At 41.9% G+C, this 13,999-nt stretch overlaps 1 protein-coding gene across 3 annotated transcripts in view; it reads left to right on the top strand.

The window, feature by feature from the left end:
• The window catches only part of atp11b (ATPase phospholipid transporting 11B (putative)), a 174,951-nt gene that overhangs the window by 145,566 nt on the left and 15,386 nt on the right, over nt 1-13,999 (top strand). Inside the window, exon 29 of one of the 3 annotated variants that reach the window (XM_055645389.1) lies at nt 11,658-11,743. The exons of the other annotated variants lie outside the window; for them this stretch is intronic. Coding sequence (XP_055501364.1) covers nt 11,658-11,743 — 86 coding nt within the window. The remainder of the gene's footprint in view (nt 1-11,657; nt 11,744-13,999) is intronic. 3 annotated transcript variants of the gene reach the window in all.

Here is a 13,999-nt window from a genome sequence, read left to right as displayed (position 1 = left end):
CAGCCTAATCAGGACAAATTTAATTAGTATTTGGTAAAGTTTGGACTAATGAAAATCAGCATGGATTTGTTAAAGACAAACCATTTTTAATTAAGTTAATCAAATTAAAGTAAAGGTTGTGCAGATAACGTTTTGCATATGAGCTTTCAAAGACATTTGCCGAAAATATTGCATATTACCAAAGTAAAAATGAATTGGATTAAAGTAATAATAATACTGATGGATACATAATTCAAGAAGGGGCAGGCAGCAGAGTATAGGGATAATTTAAGCACAATGTGCTGGAGTAACTTAGCAGGTCAAGCAGCTTCTGTGGAGGGATTGGATATGATACATTTTGGTTCTTCAGACTGAGTGCAGTATGGTGCAGAAAACTGGAAAAGAGAATGAGGTGTGGTCCAATGCCTGCCAAGTGATAGATGGAAACAGATGAGGGAGGGTTTGAGGAAAGCGGAGTCAGGGGATATGGCGAGCGGGCAGGAGCGGGGTAGTGATTGTGGATGATCAGCCACGATCATATTCAATGACAGTGCTGGCTCGAAGGGCTGAATGGCCTACTCCTGCACCTATTGTCTATTGATTGGGTATGGGTAGAGTATTTGAGTATTTGACAAAGGCTAGGGATGTAAAGGAGACAAAAGTGGAAGTGTTCAGCAAAGCGGACGCCTCCTGCTTTCTTGGTCTGGCCAATGTAAAGGAGGCCACATCGAGAGCACCGAATATAGTTGATCATGTTTGAAGAGGTACATGTGAACCTCCGTCTCACCTGGATGGGATGTTGGGTTCCCTGGATAGAAGTGAGTAAGGATGTGTAAGGACAGGTGTTACACCTGCTACGATTGCAGTGGACACTACTTGGGGGTGATTAGCAGTGTGTTGTTTCTTTAGACAGAAGGAAAATTTAGGATTTAGGCCTGCTGGGTAATGTCACTAGCTCCACACCAAACTGCTGGTCATATTCCATGCTGTCAGGTTTGAATTTCCCATATGAACACTGAAGTACAGAAATTGAAATCAATGCTGAGATTTGTCCTCTTCTTCCATAGAGTACCTTGTAGTTTTGATCAAGCCTATAGCAAAAACAGTGAGCACATTCGTTCCATTGGAGGGGAACTGCTGGGATGATGTAGATTAAGAATTACAATGTTTTTTTTAATAATTCAGTTCATTTGTATAATTGTTTTTAATTGTTAAATGATGAATGGTAATATTTATAATTGTTTTTAAATTGAATATTTCTAGATGTCAAGGAGCAATTAAATCCTTGATCAAAATCCTTAGATTTCACTGTTGATGCCTGGGGCTTAACCAGCAGCCAGATTTAATTATTTTCAGGGTGGGCTTTAACCTGGCCCTGCCATGTGACAGAACTGTTCGACCTGGCTGTGTGGCCTATTTACCACTCTTCAGTTATGGCAGCAAAATTTCAGCTTTAACATATCGTGCAAAACTGACGCAGCAAACATTATAGACAAGACCTTGTGTTGACATAGAATTGGTAAATTGGGCGGATGAAATTTAATGCAGAGATGTGTGAAAATGGTGCATTTGGGTAGGCTGAATAATTTCATATGAATTGCAACTTTTGCAACAAAAAATTCTGAAGGCCCACTTTGATGGTATTCAACTTGCTAAAGTTGATTGGAGTAGGCTGTTTGCGGGTAAAGGAATGTCTGGAAAATGGGATGCTTTTAAAAGTGTGCTGACAAAAGTTGAGGAATACATTTAGAGTGAAGGACAAGGCAGGTGGGAGTAAGAAAGCTTGGATGACGAGAGAAATTTAGGCTCTGGTCAGGAAAAAGAAGGAGGCATGGAACATCTATACACAGCTAGGATCAAGTGCATCCATGATAGAGTTTCAGGCACTAAGGAGCATACTTGAGAAGGAAATCAGGAGGGCAAAGGGGGGGGGGGGGGGGGGGGGGGGAGATAGCTGTCAGGGAATGTTAAGGAAAATCCAAAGAGATTTTATTAGTAAATTCAGACAATAAGAGTAACTAGAGAGAGGATAGGGCCCCTCAAAAACCAAAGTGGTCAATTCTGTGTGGAGCCACAGGAAATGGGTAAGGTCCTCATGGAGTATTTCTCCTCTCTTTTTACCATGGAGAAAGACATGAAGACAGGGGAACTTGGGATAATTAATGGAGATGTCTTGAGGACAATCCAGAGTACGGTTGAGGAGGTGCTGAACATCCTAAGGCATATGAAGGTAGATAAATCTCCAGGGCCTGATCAGATATATCAGAGGGCACTGGGAAGCTAGATAAGAAATTGCAGGCAGCATGGCTGAGATATATGAATATAGACACAGGTGAGGTTCTGAAAGATTTGAGAGTGGCTAATATTGTCCCTTTAATTAAGAGGGGCTGTAAGGAAAAGCCTGGGAACTATAGCCCAGTGAGCCTAACATCTGTGGTAGGCAAATTACTGTAGAGGATTCTGAAGGATAAAATATATATGCATTTAGATAGACAGGGGCCAATTAGGGATAGTGAGCATGGTTTTGTGCATGGGAGAGTTTTTTGAAGAAGTAACTATAAAGATTGATGTGGGCAAAGCTGTAGACATTTGATAATGTTCTGCATTGTAGGTTGCTCTGCATGAAATCCAAGGACTGATAGAGAATTGGCTTCATGTCAGGAGCAAGAGGATGATGGTGGAAGTTTTTCGGACTGGAAGCCTGTGACTAGTGGTGTACCTAGGGGATTGGTACTGGCACCATTGCAGTTGTGGTTTATATCAACAATTTGGATGAGAATATACATGGTATGATTAATACATTTTCAGATGACACTGAAATGGGTCGTATCATAGAGATTGACGATGCTTATCAAACATTGCAGTAGGGTCTTGATCAGTTTGGTAAATTGGCTGAGGAATGGCCAATTTAGTTTCATGCAGGTAACTGCGAGATCTTGGGAAGTCAAAATAGTGACTTCACAGTGAGGCTGTATTTTGAGGATAGTGTTCAGATTTTGGTCACCCTGCTAAAGCAAGGATGCCGTTAAGCTGGAAAGAGTGCAGAGAAGATTGATGAGAATATTGCCAGGACTTGAGGGCCTGAGCAATAGGGAGAGTTTGGGTGGGCTAGAACTTTATTCCTTGGAGCACAGGAAGCTGAGGAGGTGATCTTATAGAAGTGTATAAAATCACGAGGGGCATGGCTAGAGTGAATGCACAGATTCTTTTACCCAGATCAGGGGAATTAAGAACCAAAGGACATAGGTTTAAGGTGGATGGATGGATCTAGGCCAAACGTAGGCATAAATGGGGCATCTTGGTCAGCATGGGCGAGTTGGGCCAAAGGGCCTGTTTCCGACTCTGCCTCAATGACTTTAACTGATCAAAAGTGTGGTACCGCTTTGCTTCCTACAAAGTTGCCAAGACTTTGTATCAGCAAGTATCTTTGAAACTCAGCAGCTTAATGTAATGCAATCACAATAATTAAAAATGCTGATTGCAAATTATGAACATTGAAACATTAATAATTAAAATTAAGGAAATTGCCTTCCTTTCATTTGCATGCCAGGCATCCCCACACCAATGAATGAGAACCTCCAGTAGTCATCTAAGTCAGGCATGGGAATTCCAGCATGATTGAACTCCATGTGGAATCTGGTGACGGATGTGCCCAGTATCTGAAACTCAGCCCATCCATGAGTTTTACACTCAAATGGGGATGATGCCTCCAGAACCTCTGTCTACAACCATCACTGTCCCGTCCACTGTGTTAAATTTTGGACTCTGTACTTTTGAAAGAATGTCTGTTCAAAGATGGTTCAGAAGAGGTTTATTAGAATGCTATCAGAAATGATTGCCTGCAGTTATCTGTTGACAGAGTGAAACTTGGTCTGTCTCATTCAAACACAGGAATTTGCAAGGATATTTGATGAAGGGGGGGCTAATCAAAAAATAATTTTAATTAACTAGAACTGTTTCCCATTGCTGAAGATTGCTAAACATAGGAAATAGATTTAAGATCATTGGAAAAGTATCACTGATGTTGCAATTACTGACACAATGACTTAGTGATCAGTACTGCACTGCTGGAAGCAATGGTGGTGGATTATCTGTATACTTATAAAACTCTGATCTTGTATGTGTGTGTGTGTGTGTGTGTGTGTGTGATCACATCTTCTCGAAAAAAAACAACGCGATAACGGTAGAATTTTTCCCATGGAGTCCAAACGGGCCTTATCTGAAAATGTTATGCTTTATTTCTTTAGTTATTAATGAAAATGTTTAAAAATCTGACAAAACTTTCAATTTAAAAACGACTGTCTTTCGCTGATGACGTTACAGTGGGTTTGCGTCTCGCGCCCTCCTCTTCGCGCTGCGAGTGACGGGTCCCACTTGGTTTAGTAACATTTATAAGTAACGAATTGGGATAATTTGTAACTGGAGGAAAATTTCAGATCCATTCAAGAAAGATTGAACAGTACTAGTTAAATTATGGTTATAAGTATAGTGGGCTAATAAACAATGAATTGTATATAATATTTGCTAGCGAGTGACATCAACAATGGCAAAGGGAGTTGGTTTATCTACTCTCTATAAAGAGAGTTGATTGTCATTGAAACTGTTAAACATGGTTAAATACATCGATGCAAGGTGATTTAATCAGTGATCCCATTCATTCGATTTTTGACTATTACATAACTGATTTGGAAACTAATTTTAGTAATAATTTGTTTTTTTTTCATAGCCACAAACCTATTGTTATATTGTGGCCAACTAAATTTTGTTTCAGTTCAAGAATTTAATTGAGTTCACTCTGTGGAGACGAGCACTGCTCAGTTAATGTTATTTCATTGCATTGGTACGATAATTATTAGTTGGCCAGGATAAAGACTATCAACAAGGAGTGGAGAAATTTAATTAAATGTACACTTTCTTTCACAGTAAGTTAAATGGGTGAAAAGCTCATAAGAGTTATTGCTCTTACTGTAGAATTGCGAAGCAACAAGTGTAGCATTTCCTGCGCCCTCCACATCCAAGCACCCAAGCAGTCTTTCCAGGTGCGGCAGAGGTTCACCTGCACCTCCTACAACCTCATCTATTGCATCCGCTGTTCTAGGTGTCAACTGCTGTACATTGGTGAGACCAAGCGCAGGTTTCGCCCAACACCTCCGCACAGTTCACATTAACCACCCTGAATTCCTGGTGGCTCAGCACTTCAACTCCCCCTCCCATTCCGAAACCGACATTTCTGTCCTGGGTCTCCTCCATGGCCAGAGTAAGTCCCACTGCAAATTGGAGGAATAGCACCTCATATTTTGCTTGGGTAGTTTACATCCCAGCGTATGAACATTGACTTCTTCCCGATGTTAGGGAAGTCCAGGACAAGGGGTCACAGCTTAAGGATAAAGGGGAAATCCTTTAAAAACAGATGAGAAGAACTTTTTTTCACGCAGAGAGTGGTGAATCTCTGGAACTCTCTGCCACAGAGGGTAGTGAGGCCAGTTCATTGGCTATATTTAAGAGGGAGTTAGATGTGGCCCTTGTGGCTAAGGGGATCAGGGGGTATGGAGAGAAGGCAGGTACGGGTACTGAGTGGATGATCAGCCATGATCATATTGAATGGCGGTGCAGGCTCGAAGGGCAATGGCCTACTCCTGCACCTAATTTCTATGTTTCAGGTAGTCCTTGCTTTCTCCCTCCTTCCCCTCCCCTTCCCAGCTATCCCACAGCCTACTGTCTCCGCCTCTTCCTTTCTTCTTCCCACCCACCCCACCCCACATCAGTCTGAAGAAGTGTCTCGACCCGAAACGTCACCTATGCCTTCGCTCCACAGATGCTGCCTCACCCCCTGAGTTTATCCAGCATTTTTGTCTACCTTCGATTTTTCCAGCATCTGCAGTTTTCTTAAATAGATTGGAAAATCAAAAACACTACAGATCCTGGAAATCTAAAATAAAACAAGGAAGGCTGGAAACACAGTATTACAGGTGACATCTGTAGAAAGAGGTGGAATTAATGCATTGGGCCGAGGACCATTCATCCAGTTCTGTCGATAGGCTTAAAACTTGAAATAATATGATACTTGGCCTATTGAGGATTTCTGCTACTTTCTGTTTCTTCATTTACCTCTAATTTGATGTTTAACACGGGGTGATGAATCAAGGAATGTAACTGTTAATTTTCATCTAACCGGAGCTAAAGCAAGTATTCAGAGAGTTTGAGTTGGCTGGATTTAGAAGCAATTATTGCAATATCTATATATTTGATGGACCTGTAACACTTTCCTGAGGGCAGAAGGGCAAACAAGCGATGTGTGGGATGAGATAAGTCCTTTAGTATGTATGATGTCTTCCGCAGACAACGAGAGCTATAGGTCTCTTCCAGGGCAGACAGATGTGTGTTGGTGATCTTCTGGGCTGTACTGATGACTCTCTACAGAGCATTCTTGTCAGCCTCAGAACTGTTGCCATACAACACCAGGATGCCATGTGTCGGGACACTCTATGGAACAACGGTAGAATAACACTAGCAGCTGTTGTGGCAAGTTGACTTTCCTGAATGATCTTAGGGAGTAAAGCTGTTGTGGTGCCTTCTTTACCAGGGAGTGCGTGTTAGTTGACTCCCTGAGATCTGCTGAGATGTGGGTGCTGTAAGGAAGTCCTTAATCCAAAGGCAGATGTTGTGTTCAAAGCCTAGGTCGGACAGCTTGGAGACCAGTCTACTGGGTACGATTGTGTTGAATGCAGAGCTGTAATCTACAAATAGCAGTTGTGTGTATGCTCCCCGTTGTTCTAGGTGGAGCAGTACAGTATGGAGGGCAGTGGCAATGGCGTCATCTGTTGATCTGTTTGTACACATATTGGTGTGGATCTAGAGTTGATGGGAGAGCGGCCTTGATGTGCTTAAGGACCAATCTCTCCAGGCACTTCATGATTATTGGTGTTAGTGCAACCGGCCTGTAGTCGTTGAGGCAGGTTATGGCTGTGTGCTTCAGAACTGGCACTATTTACAATATTTTTAGGCATGTGGGGATCATGCATTGTGCCAGGGATTGATTGAAGATTTTTGTCAATACGTCCGTTAACTCAACAGCACAGTCTCTGAGAACCCGCCGCCCCTGTCCGGACCGGCAGCCTTCTGTATGTTAACATTCTGGAGTGTGTGTGTGACATCAGCAGTCTATGATGAGTGTCTGGCTGTTGGGTGTTGGAGCTGGAGTAGTGTAGGGAAGTTACAACATTTTGAGATGTTGAAAATCAAGCCTGTATTTTATCCCATCAGATAAAGCATACAAATAACTTTAATTTGATACCTAATTCACTTTCATATCTTCAGTATTAAAAAAGTTATGGTCATTTTCATACTCAGAAATTAGCATCTTGTTCCCTATTGCTTTTCCATTAACAACACAAAAGCTGTGATCAAGGACAGTCAATTGACATAAAAGCCCATAACTTTATTAAAAATTAAGGGAACTGAATAAAAATTTCAGTTATTATAGATTAAAGCATTCTGAAACTAATATGATATATCTTACTTAGATGACCTGAAATTAAAATATATAATTAGTTAATTACCTAACTAGGTACTAAGTAGCTAATTACAAAATTAACCATTGTGACGGAAATGGTAATAAACATCCAGACTGCGTTGAAAATTCAAAAATGTGGTATTCGCAAGATCAGAAATTTAATATTATTATATTATATGCTGTAAGTCCATAACAGGTAAACAAATTACAATTTCTAGCAAAAGACCAAGTCTTCTTGGAGACGATCAGCTGCTAGCTGGTACATTGGCATATCATAATCAGTAGCATCATCATACTCCTCAGACTGCAACCAATAAGCAACTCTGTACACCTTGTTTTTCTTCAACTTTTCAATTTTGGTATTGTAAACTACAAGTTTTTGCTCTTCAAACCAAGCATGACATGCTTTTCTGCCTACTGCTTTCCCATTCAGACCAACTTTTTCCAAACGAGGTATACAAGTACAAGATGTGTCCATTTTTAAGATCCCTCTTAGACTCGGGCATGACAGAGAAATTCACTTCAAGGTGAGCTCTAGCTATGCCAGGCTGGGCATTTGGATTGACAATTTTGCATTTCTTCTTCGGAGGCATCTGAAAAATGTCAAGAAAAAAACCACTGAACAGCATTAAGTGGAAACAAGTTTTTATTTGCAGTTTTAGAAAAAAATAGTAGAAATTATTTTGATCAACAAAATGCCTAACACGTTAAAAAGTTAATACAAATAGTAAATACCCAACAAAAAATTCATATTCATCAGTCATCAAATCAATTAAATTCATCTAAATTCAATTATTAGATCTAAACATCTATCCCATTCTTAAGCAAAGACTAAAAATATTTTTTTTAAATAGTCAAAGTATCCAAATAACAAACTGATCCCATTCACACAAGAATTCACAATATAACATGATATTTAAATCTCACTTTGTCATGAATTTGTATGCCAAATCGAAGGAATTGAATGTTTAATTCCCATAAATTTTACTCTGTTGATTTATAATACTGCAGCAGGCAAGGGCTGTTTTACACAGACATCTGTTCAGAATCCACAAACATCCACTCTCAAGATAATCAAAATCATTATTTTTTGCACAATCATGTCATAAGAACATCTAAATTATCTATATTTTGTGTAATTATCTATCCATGAGCAATATTTTCATACTAAATATCTGACTAAAAACTATGTACTGTGGAAGTTTTTAATCAGATGTTTAGTATGAAAATATTGATTATGGATAGACAATAACACAAAATATGGATAATTTAGATGTCCTTATGACATGATTGTGCAAAAAATAATGAAATTGATTATCCTGAGAGTGGATGTTTGTGGATTATGATAGAGATTGGATTGTGGCCGCTGCCATGATTTTGCTCACACTCACAGCCGGCGGGCAAGACACGGCCGATATCGGGGCCTAAATAACATATTTTGCATCATCAGATTAAAAAGAAAGTACACCAAAAACTAGATAGGAATGTTAAATAAACGTCCTACAGTACATACCTTTTGTTTTGTCCTGAACTTGTGATCTGTGATTTTGAAGGTTTGGCCCGACTTTCATCCAGCGACTCAATAGTCAAGCAACGTTTTTTTTTAAATCACGAACTGGATGACAGAACAAAATTTCCTCATAAGCTTGTTGTACGAGGAAATCTTTCCCTGACAACCAATAAAAACCTGCATTCTACTAACCCCCCCCACCATCACAGCCTCTCGCGTTGCACGCACAGGCAGTGGGCAGATCTAGAGCGCCACTGATGGCAGGAATTTGTAACTACGCTAAGTAGTGGGCATGACCGTCTCTCTCGTCTCATGGCGTCCAAAGAAGTGGTTTATCCCGCCCCTTCCCCGACATCAGTTTGAAGAAGGATCTCGACGCGAAACATCACCGATTCCTTCTCTCCAGAGATGCTACCTGACCCACTGAGTTACTCCAGCATTTTGTGTCTACCTTCGATTTAAACCAGCATCTGCAGTTCCTTCCCACACATTTATTCAGCTCATTCCTTTTCTTTCAAGAATGATTCATTATGACCATCAAGGCAGAGTAGGTGAGGAAAGAGCTGAGCAGACTGCCCAGGCAAAGCCATTGGTCCTGATGCTGTAGTCCTAGGGTACTCAGTACCCCAGGGTGCCAGCCAGTTGTGCGGAATACTCCAGCATACCTGAGCCAGGAGAGGGTTCCTGTGATGTGGAAGACATCCTGCCAGATTCCTGTACCAAAGAGGATGCATCCCAGCTCCTCCAATGACTACAGACCGGTGGTGCTGTCTTCACACATCATTAAGCCCCTGGAGAGGCTGGTGCTCACTCACCTGTGACCCCTGATTAAACCCTACCTGGACCCCCTGCGGTTCGCTTACCAAACAACGGTGAGGGTTGAGGACACCATCATCCAACTGCTCCATCGTTCCTATGCTCACCTGGATAAACCAGGAAGCATTGTGAGAGTTGTGTTTACTTCTCCAGTGCTTTTAACATCATTCAGTCTGCACTGCTCGTGAGCAAACTGACGAAGATGCGGGTGGATGCTCCATAGGTGTCCTGGATCACCAACTATCTGACTGGACAACAACAGTATGTCAGGCTGCAGAACTGTAGTAGTGGTAGACATGGTGGTGAGCAACACCAGGCCCCACAGGGGACGGTCCTCTCTCCCTCCCTGTTCACCATCTACACCTCGGACTTCAGATATAACTCTGACTCCCGCCACCTGCAGAGGTTTTCAGATGACTGTAATTGTGGGCTGCATCAGTGAGGGGAGGGAAGCTGAATACAGAGGTGTAGTCAAGGGCTTTGTTGAGTGGTGTGGGCTGAATCACCTGCAGATCAACACTGACAAGACTAAGGAGTTAGTGGTGAACTTTAGGAGAGGAACACCCCTGTTCCCTGTCTACATCAATGGTGTGGATGTGCAGTTTATCAAGGAGTACAAATACCTTGGAGTGTACCTGGACAGTAACGCTGAGGCACTGTATAAGAAGGGACAGAGCCAGCTGTACTTTCTGAGGAGGCTCCACTCCTTCAACGTCTGCAGTGAGATGCAGCAGATGTTCTATCAATAGGTGGTAGCAAGTGCCATCTTCTACGCTGTCATGTGCTGGGGCAACAGGGCGAAGGCCGCAGACTCTCAACAGAATCAACAAGCTCGTCCGGATGGCTGGCTCTGTCCTGGGGGCGGAATTGGATTCACTGGAAATGGTCTTGGAGGGGAGGATGCTCCTCAAACTGCAGAGCATCTTGGACAATACAGCTCACCCTTTCCACGACACACTGGTCAACCTGAGGAGCACCTTCAGCAACAGACTGGTTCCACCAAGATGCAGCACAGAACGCCACAGGAGATCCTGCTTCCATGTGGTTATCAAACTGTAAAACTCCCCCCCCCCCCCCCCCCCCCCCCCCCCCCCCCCCCCCCCCCTGTCATGGGGTAGACTGACTCCCCTCCCCCCTAACATCCCCCTCCCTCTCCCCAATCTTTGCACATCCCAAATCCTGGACTTTCTACTTGTCACTTGAATTTCATGTATCTTATTGTGTTTTATGACTGCTGGCAGACCAATTTCTCTCCTGAGATAAATAAAGTTCTATCATATTGTATTACAGTTTAAAGCTTCATGGAAGTGATAAACTCAGTTATCTGTCCGAGCAGTAACATCCCAAAAAGTCCAGATCAAAAAGTCAATACATATTGTAGCACTGATGGCTAAGATCAGGTCAATATAGATCAGTAATTTAGCTCTCTGTAGCAAACTATGCTGATCAATCAATCAATCAATCCCTGTCTATCCAAATGCATATGCATCTTATCCCTTACAATCCTCTCCAGTAACTTTCCAATCACAGATATGAGGTTACTAGTCTATAGTTCCTACGTTTTACTTTGCAGCCCTTCTTAAATAGATACACAACATCTGGCACCTCACCCATGTATAACGATAATTCGTATATCTCAGCTTCTCTGCCTTTCCACAGTGTCCCTGCATATATTTGATCAGACCCAGAAGATGTATCTACCTTTACACATCTGTCTGCAATAAAATAACTTCTTGATCTGAGATGGGTTGTTATTTGTGGTGTTGAAAAAAATGTCTGAGAAATATATATTTTTTACTTATGTATTGTTTGTTCCATCCCTTTTCTGTTCCTCTGTAGATATACATCAACAAAATTGCTTTAGGGGATGACAGGATCGCTCTACAGCCTTTGGCAAGGGCCAGGAATCAACTGAGCAAGATTAGGTAGAGTAGAAGTGACAGCTGCTCAGTAACATGCATGACAGATGTGATTGGACTAACCAGTGCTTAGGCAAAGAAGAGAACACATTAACATTGGGGGAAGGGTGGAAAAGCAAACTTTGTTACCTGCATGCAGGATAATGCCTTAACATGCAAACGGCTCTAGGAACTTACTGCCTCCTGTTAAGAGAAAGCTAAATCAGGTAGCTTGCATGAATTGGTACATCTTAACAATTAACTGAACAATTTAAGTTTTATTTAAAATAAAATGCACTTATATCTATGTTTCTTTTGGTATCTATTTAAATATTATTTTAAAATATTCCAATATTTTGCACTTTTTATTTGGTAATGTATATTATGTTTGATAGGTTCTAAAATATTTAACATTGCACAATTTAAAGAGGTTATACTCTTTACACAACATTGATTTTTAAATTCATTTTAGATAAGGAAGGATATTGGTTGATTCTCAAAGTAGAAATTCTAATTTTTCAAGGCTCAGCGTTCAGATTTTTAAATGAATATTTGGTCATGTTTTATATTTTAACTGTTTGAAAGTGTTTTAAGAGAATTCTCACTCTCCACTTTTCCACTTTGCGTTCAATGCCCTCAAAAGCATTTATACTAGCAATCAGAACATACAGAGAGGGCAAGAATTCTGTATAGGAAGGAACTGCAGATGCCGGTTTAAATCCAAGATAGACACAAAATGCTGGAATAACTCAGCAGGACAGGCAGCATCTCTAGCGAGAAGGAATGGGAGACGTTTCGGGTCAAGACCCTTCTTCAGACTGATGTCAGGGGAGAGGGAGATACATAGACAAGGAAGTGTATAGATAAGGAAGTGTAAGGTGTGAAAACAGGACAAAGGGAGTCAAGGGCCTGTCCCACGAGCATGCGACTACATGCGGCAAGCGCGACCTAACGTGGTCGCTTGAGCCGTACGGCCTCGCGGGGCCGGTCCCGCTTCGATCGCCGGAACCTTATGGAGTTGTGCGGAGCTGGTCCAAAAAACTGACACTGTCCAAATATTCCGCGCGGCAACGGCCTGCCGGCCCGCAGCCGCATTGAGGCCGTACGCACCGCCTCAACAGGCGTGCGCAGCGTCTCGACGTCGTACGCAGCATCTTGACGGCATACGCCTAGCGCAAACTTCACTCGAACTTCACGTCAACTCGTACGGGATCACTCAACCTCCGCGCGGCCCCCGGTACCGGTTTGGTCACGCTCGCCGCATGCTGGTGGGACAGGCCCTGTACGGGGATCACTCGGCCCCCGCTTCCGGTTTGGTCGCGCTTGCCACATGCAGTCGCATGCTCATCGGACATGCCCTTTCAGATCAAGAAAAATGTAGAATAGATCATTGTTAGTTGCGAGAAGGTAACAACAAAGCAGAGATAAAATGTAGTCGGACACGGTAAGACTGATCAGAGAACTGGGAAGGGGGAGGGATGGAGAGGGAGGGAAAGCAAGGGTTACTTGAAGTTAGAGGTCAATGTTCATACCACTGGGGTGTAAGCTGCCCAAGCGAAATTTGAAATGCTGTTCCTCAAATTTGCGCAGATATGTAATTGGAGCACGGAAACAGGCCATGATATTGTGATGATATTGTACTATAGCAGGCTGTTCAAGCCATAAGTCCCAGTCTCTTAACGTCAAAACCTTGAAAATTATCGATTTCTTGTTAAACAGCATGCTGAATTTTAGAACGAAATAGTTTCAACACGTTGCTGCTGAAGTTTCAACAATTATTGCAGGTCAGTAAGCAGAGATCAGATTTATCTGCCACTGGAAAGCTGTCAGTGACTATCAAAATGTTTAAGTATTGAAAAATTGTTTGTGGGGGGTAATTTTGGTTTCTCTGATCTGTCTACAGAAGTATTTCAATCGAGACTAGTTCACCCGTCCAGTAAATCTCCTTGTAGTCCAGATTTTAAAAAACTTGCTGTATTTTAATCACTAGGGTTTACTATTTAAATGTATTTCTAAAGATATTTCTGATGGTAAGCCTCCCGGAGATAGGGAGGCCCTTGCTAGTCAGATGAAAGCTCTTTGTTGTCCAACAATCCCTTTTAAATTCTATTATTTAGTTTATATTCTTCATACAAAATTAGAGACTTTGAAATTTGAATAGAGTACAGAGGAGATTTACTAGAATGTTGCCTGGGTTTCAACAACTAAGTTACAGAGTTTAAGAGGGAACTGCAGATGCTGGAGAATTGAAGGTTACACAAAAAAGCTGGAGAAACTCAGCGG

Source organism: Leucoraja erinacea, chromosome 14 (genome assembly GCF_028641065.1).
Source record: "Leucoraja erinacea ecotype New England chromosome 14, Leri_hhj_1, whole genome shotgun sequence".
In the NCBI taxonomy this organism is placed as follows: domain Eukaryota; kingdom Metazoa; phylum Chordata; class Chondrichthyes; order Rajiformes; family Rajidae; genus Leucoraja; species Leucoraja erinaceus.
This window is presented reverse-complemented; position numbering and strand designations above follow the sequence as displayed.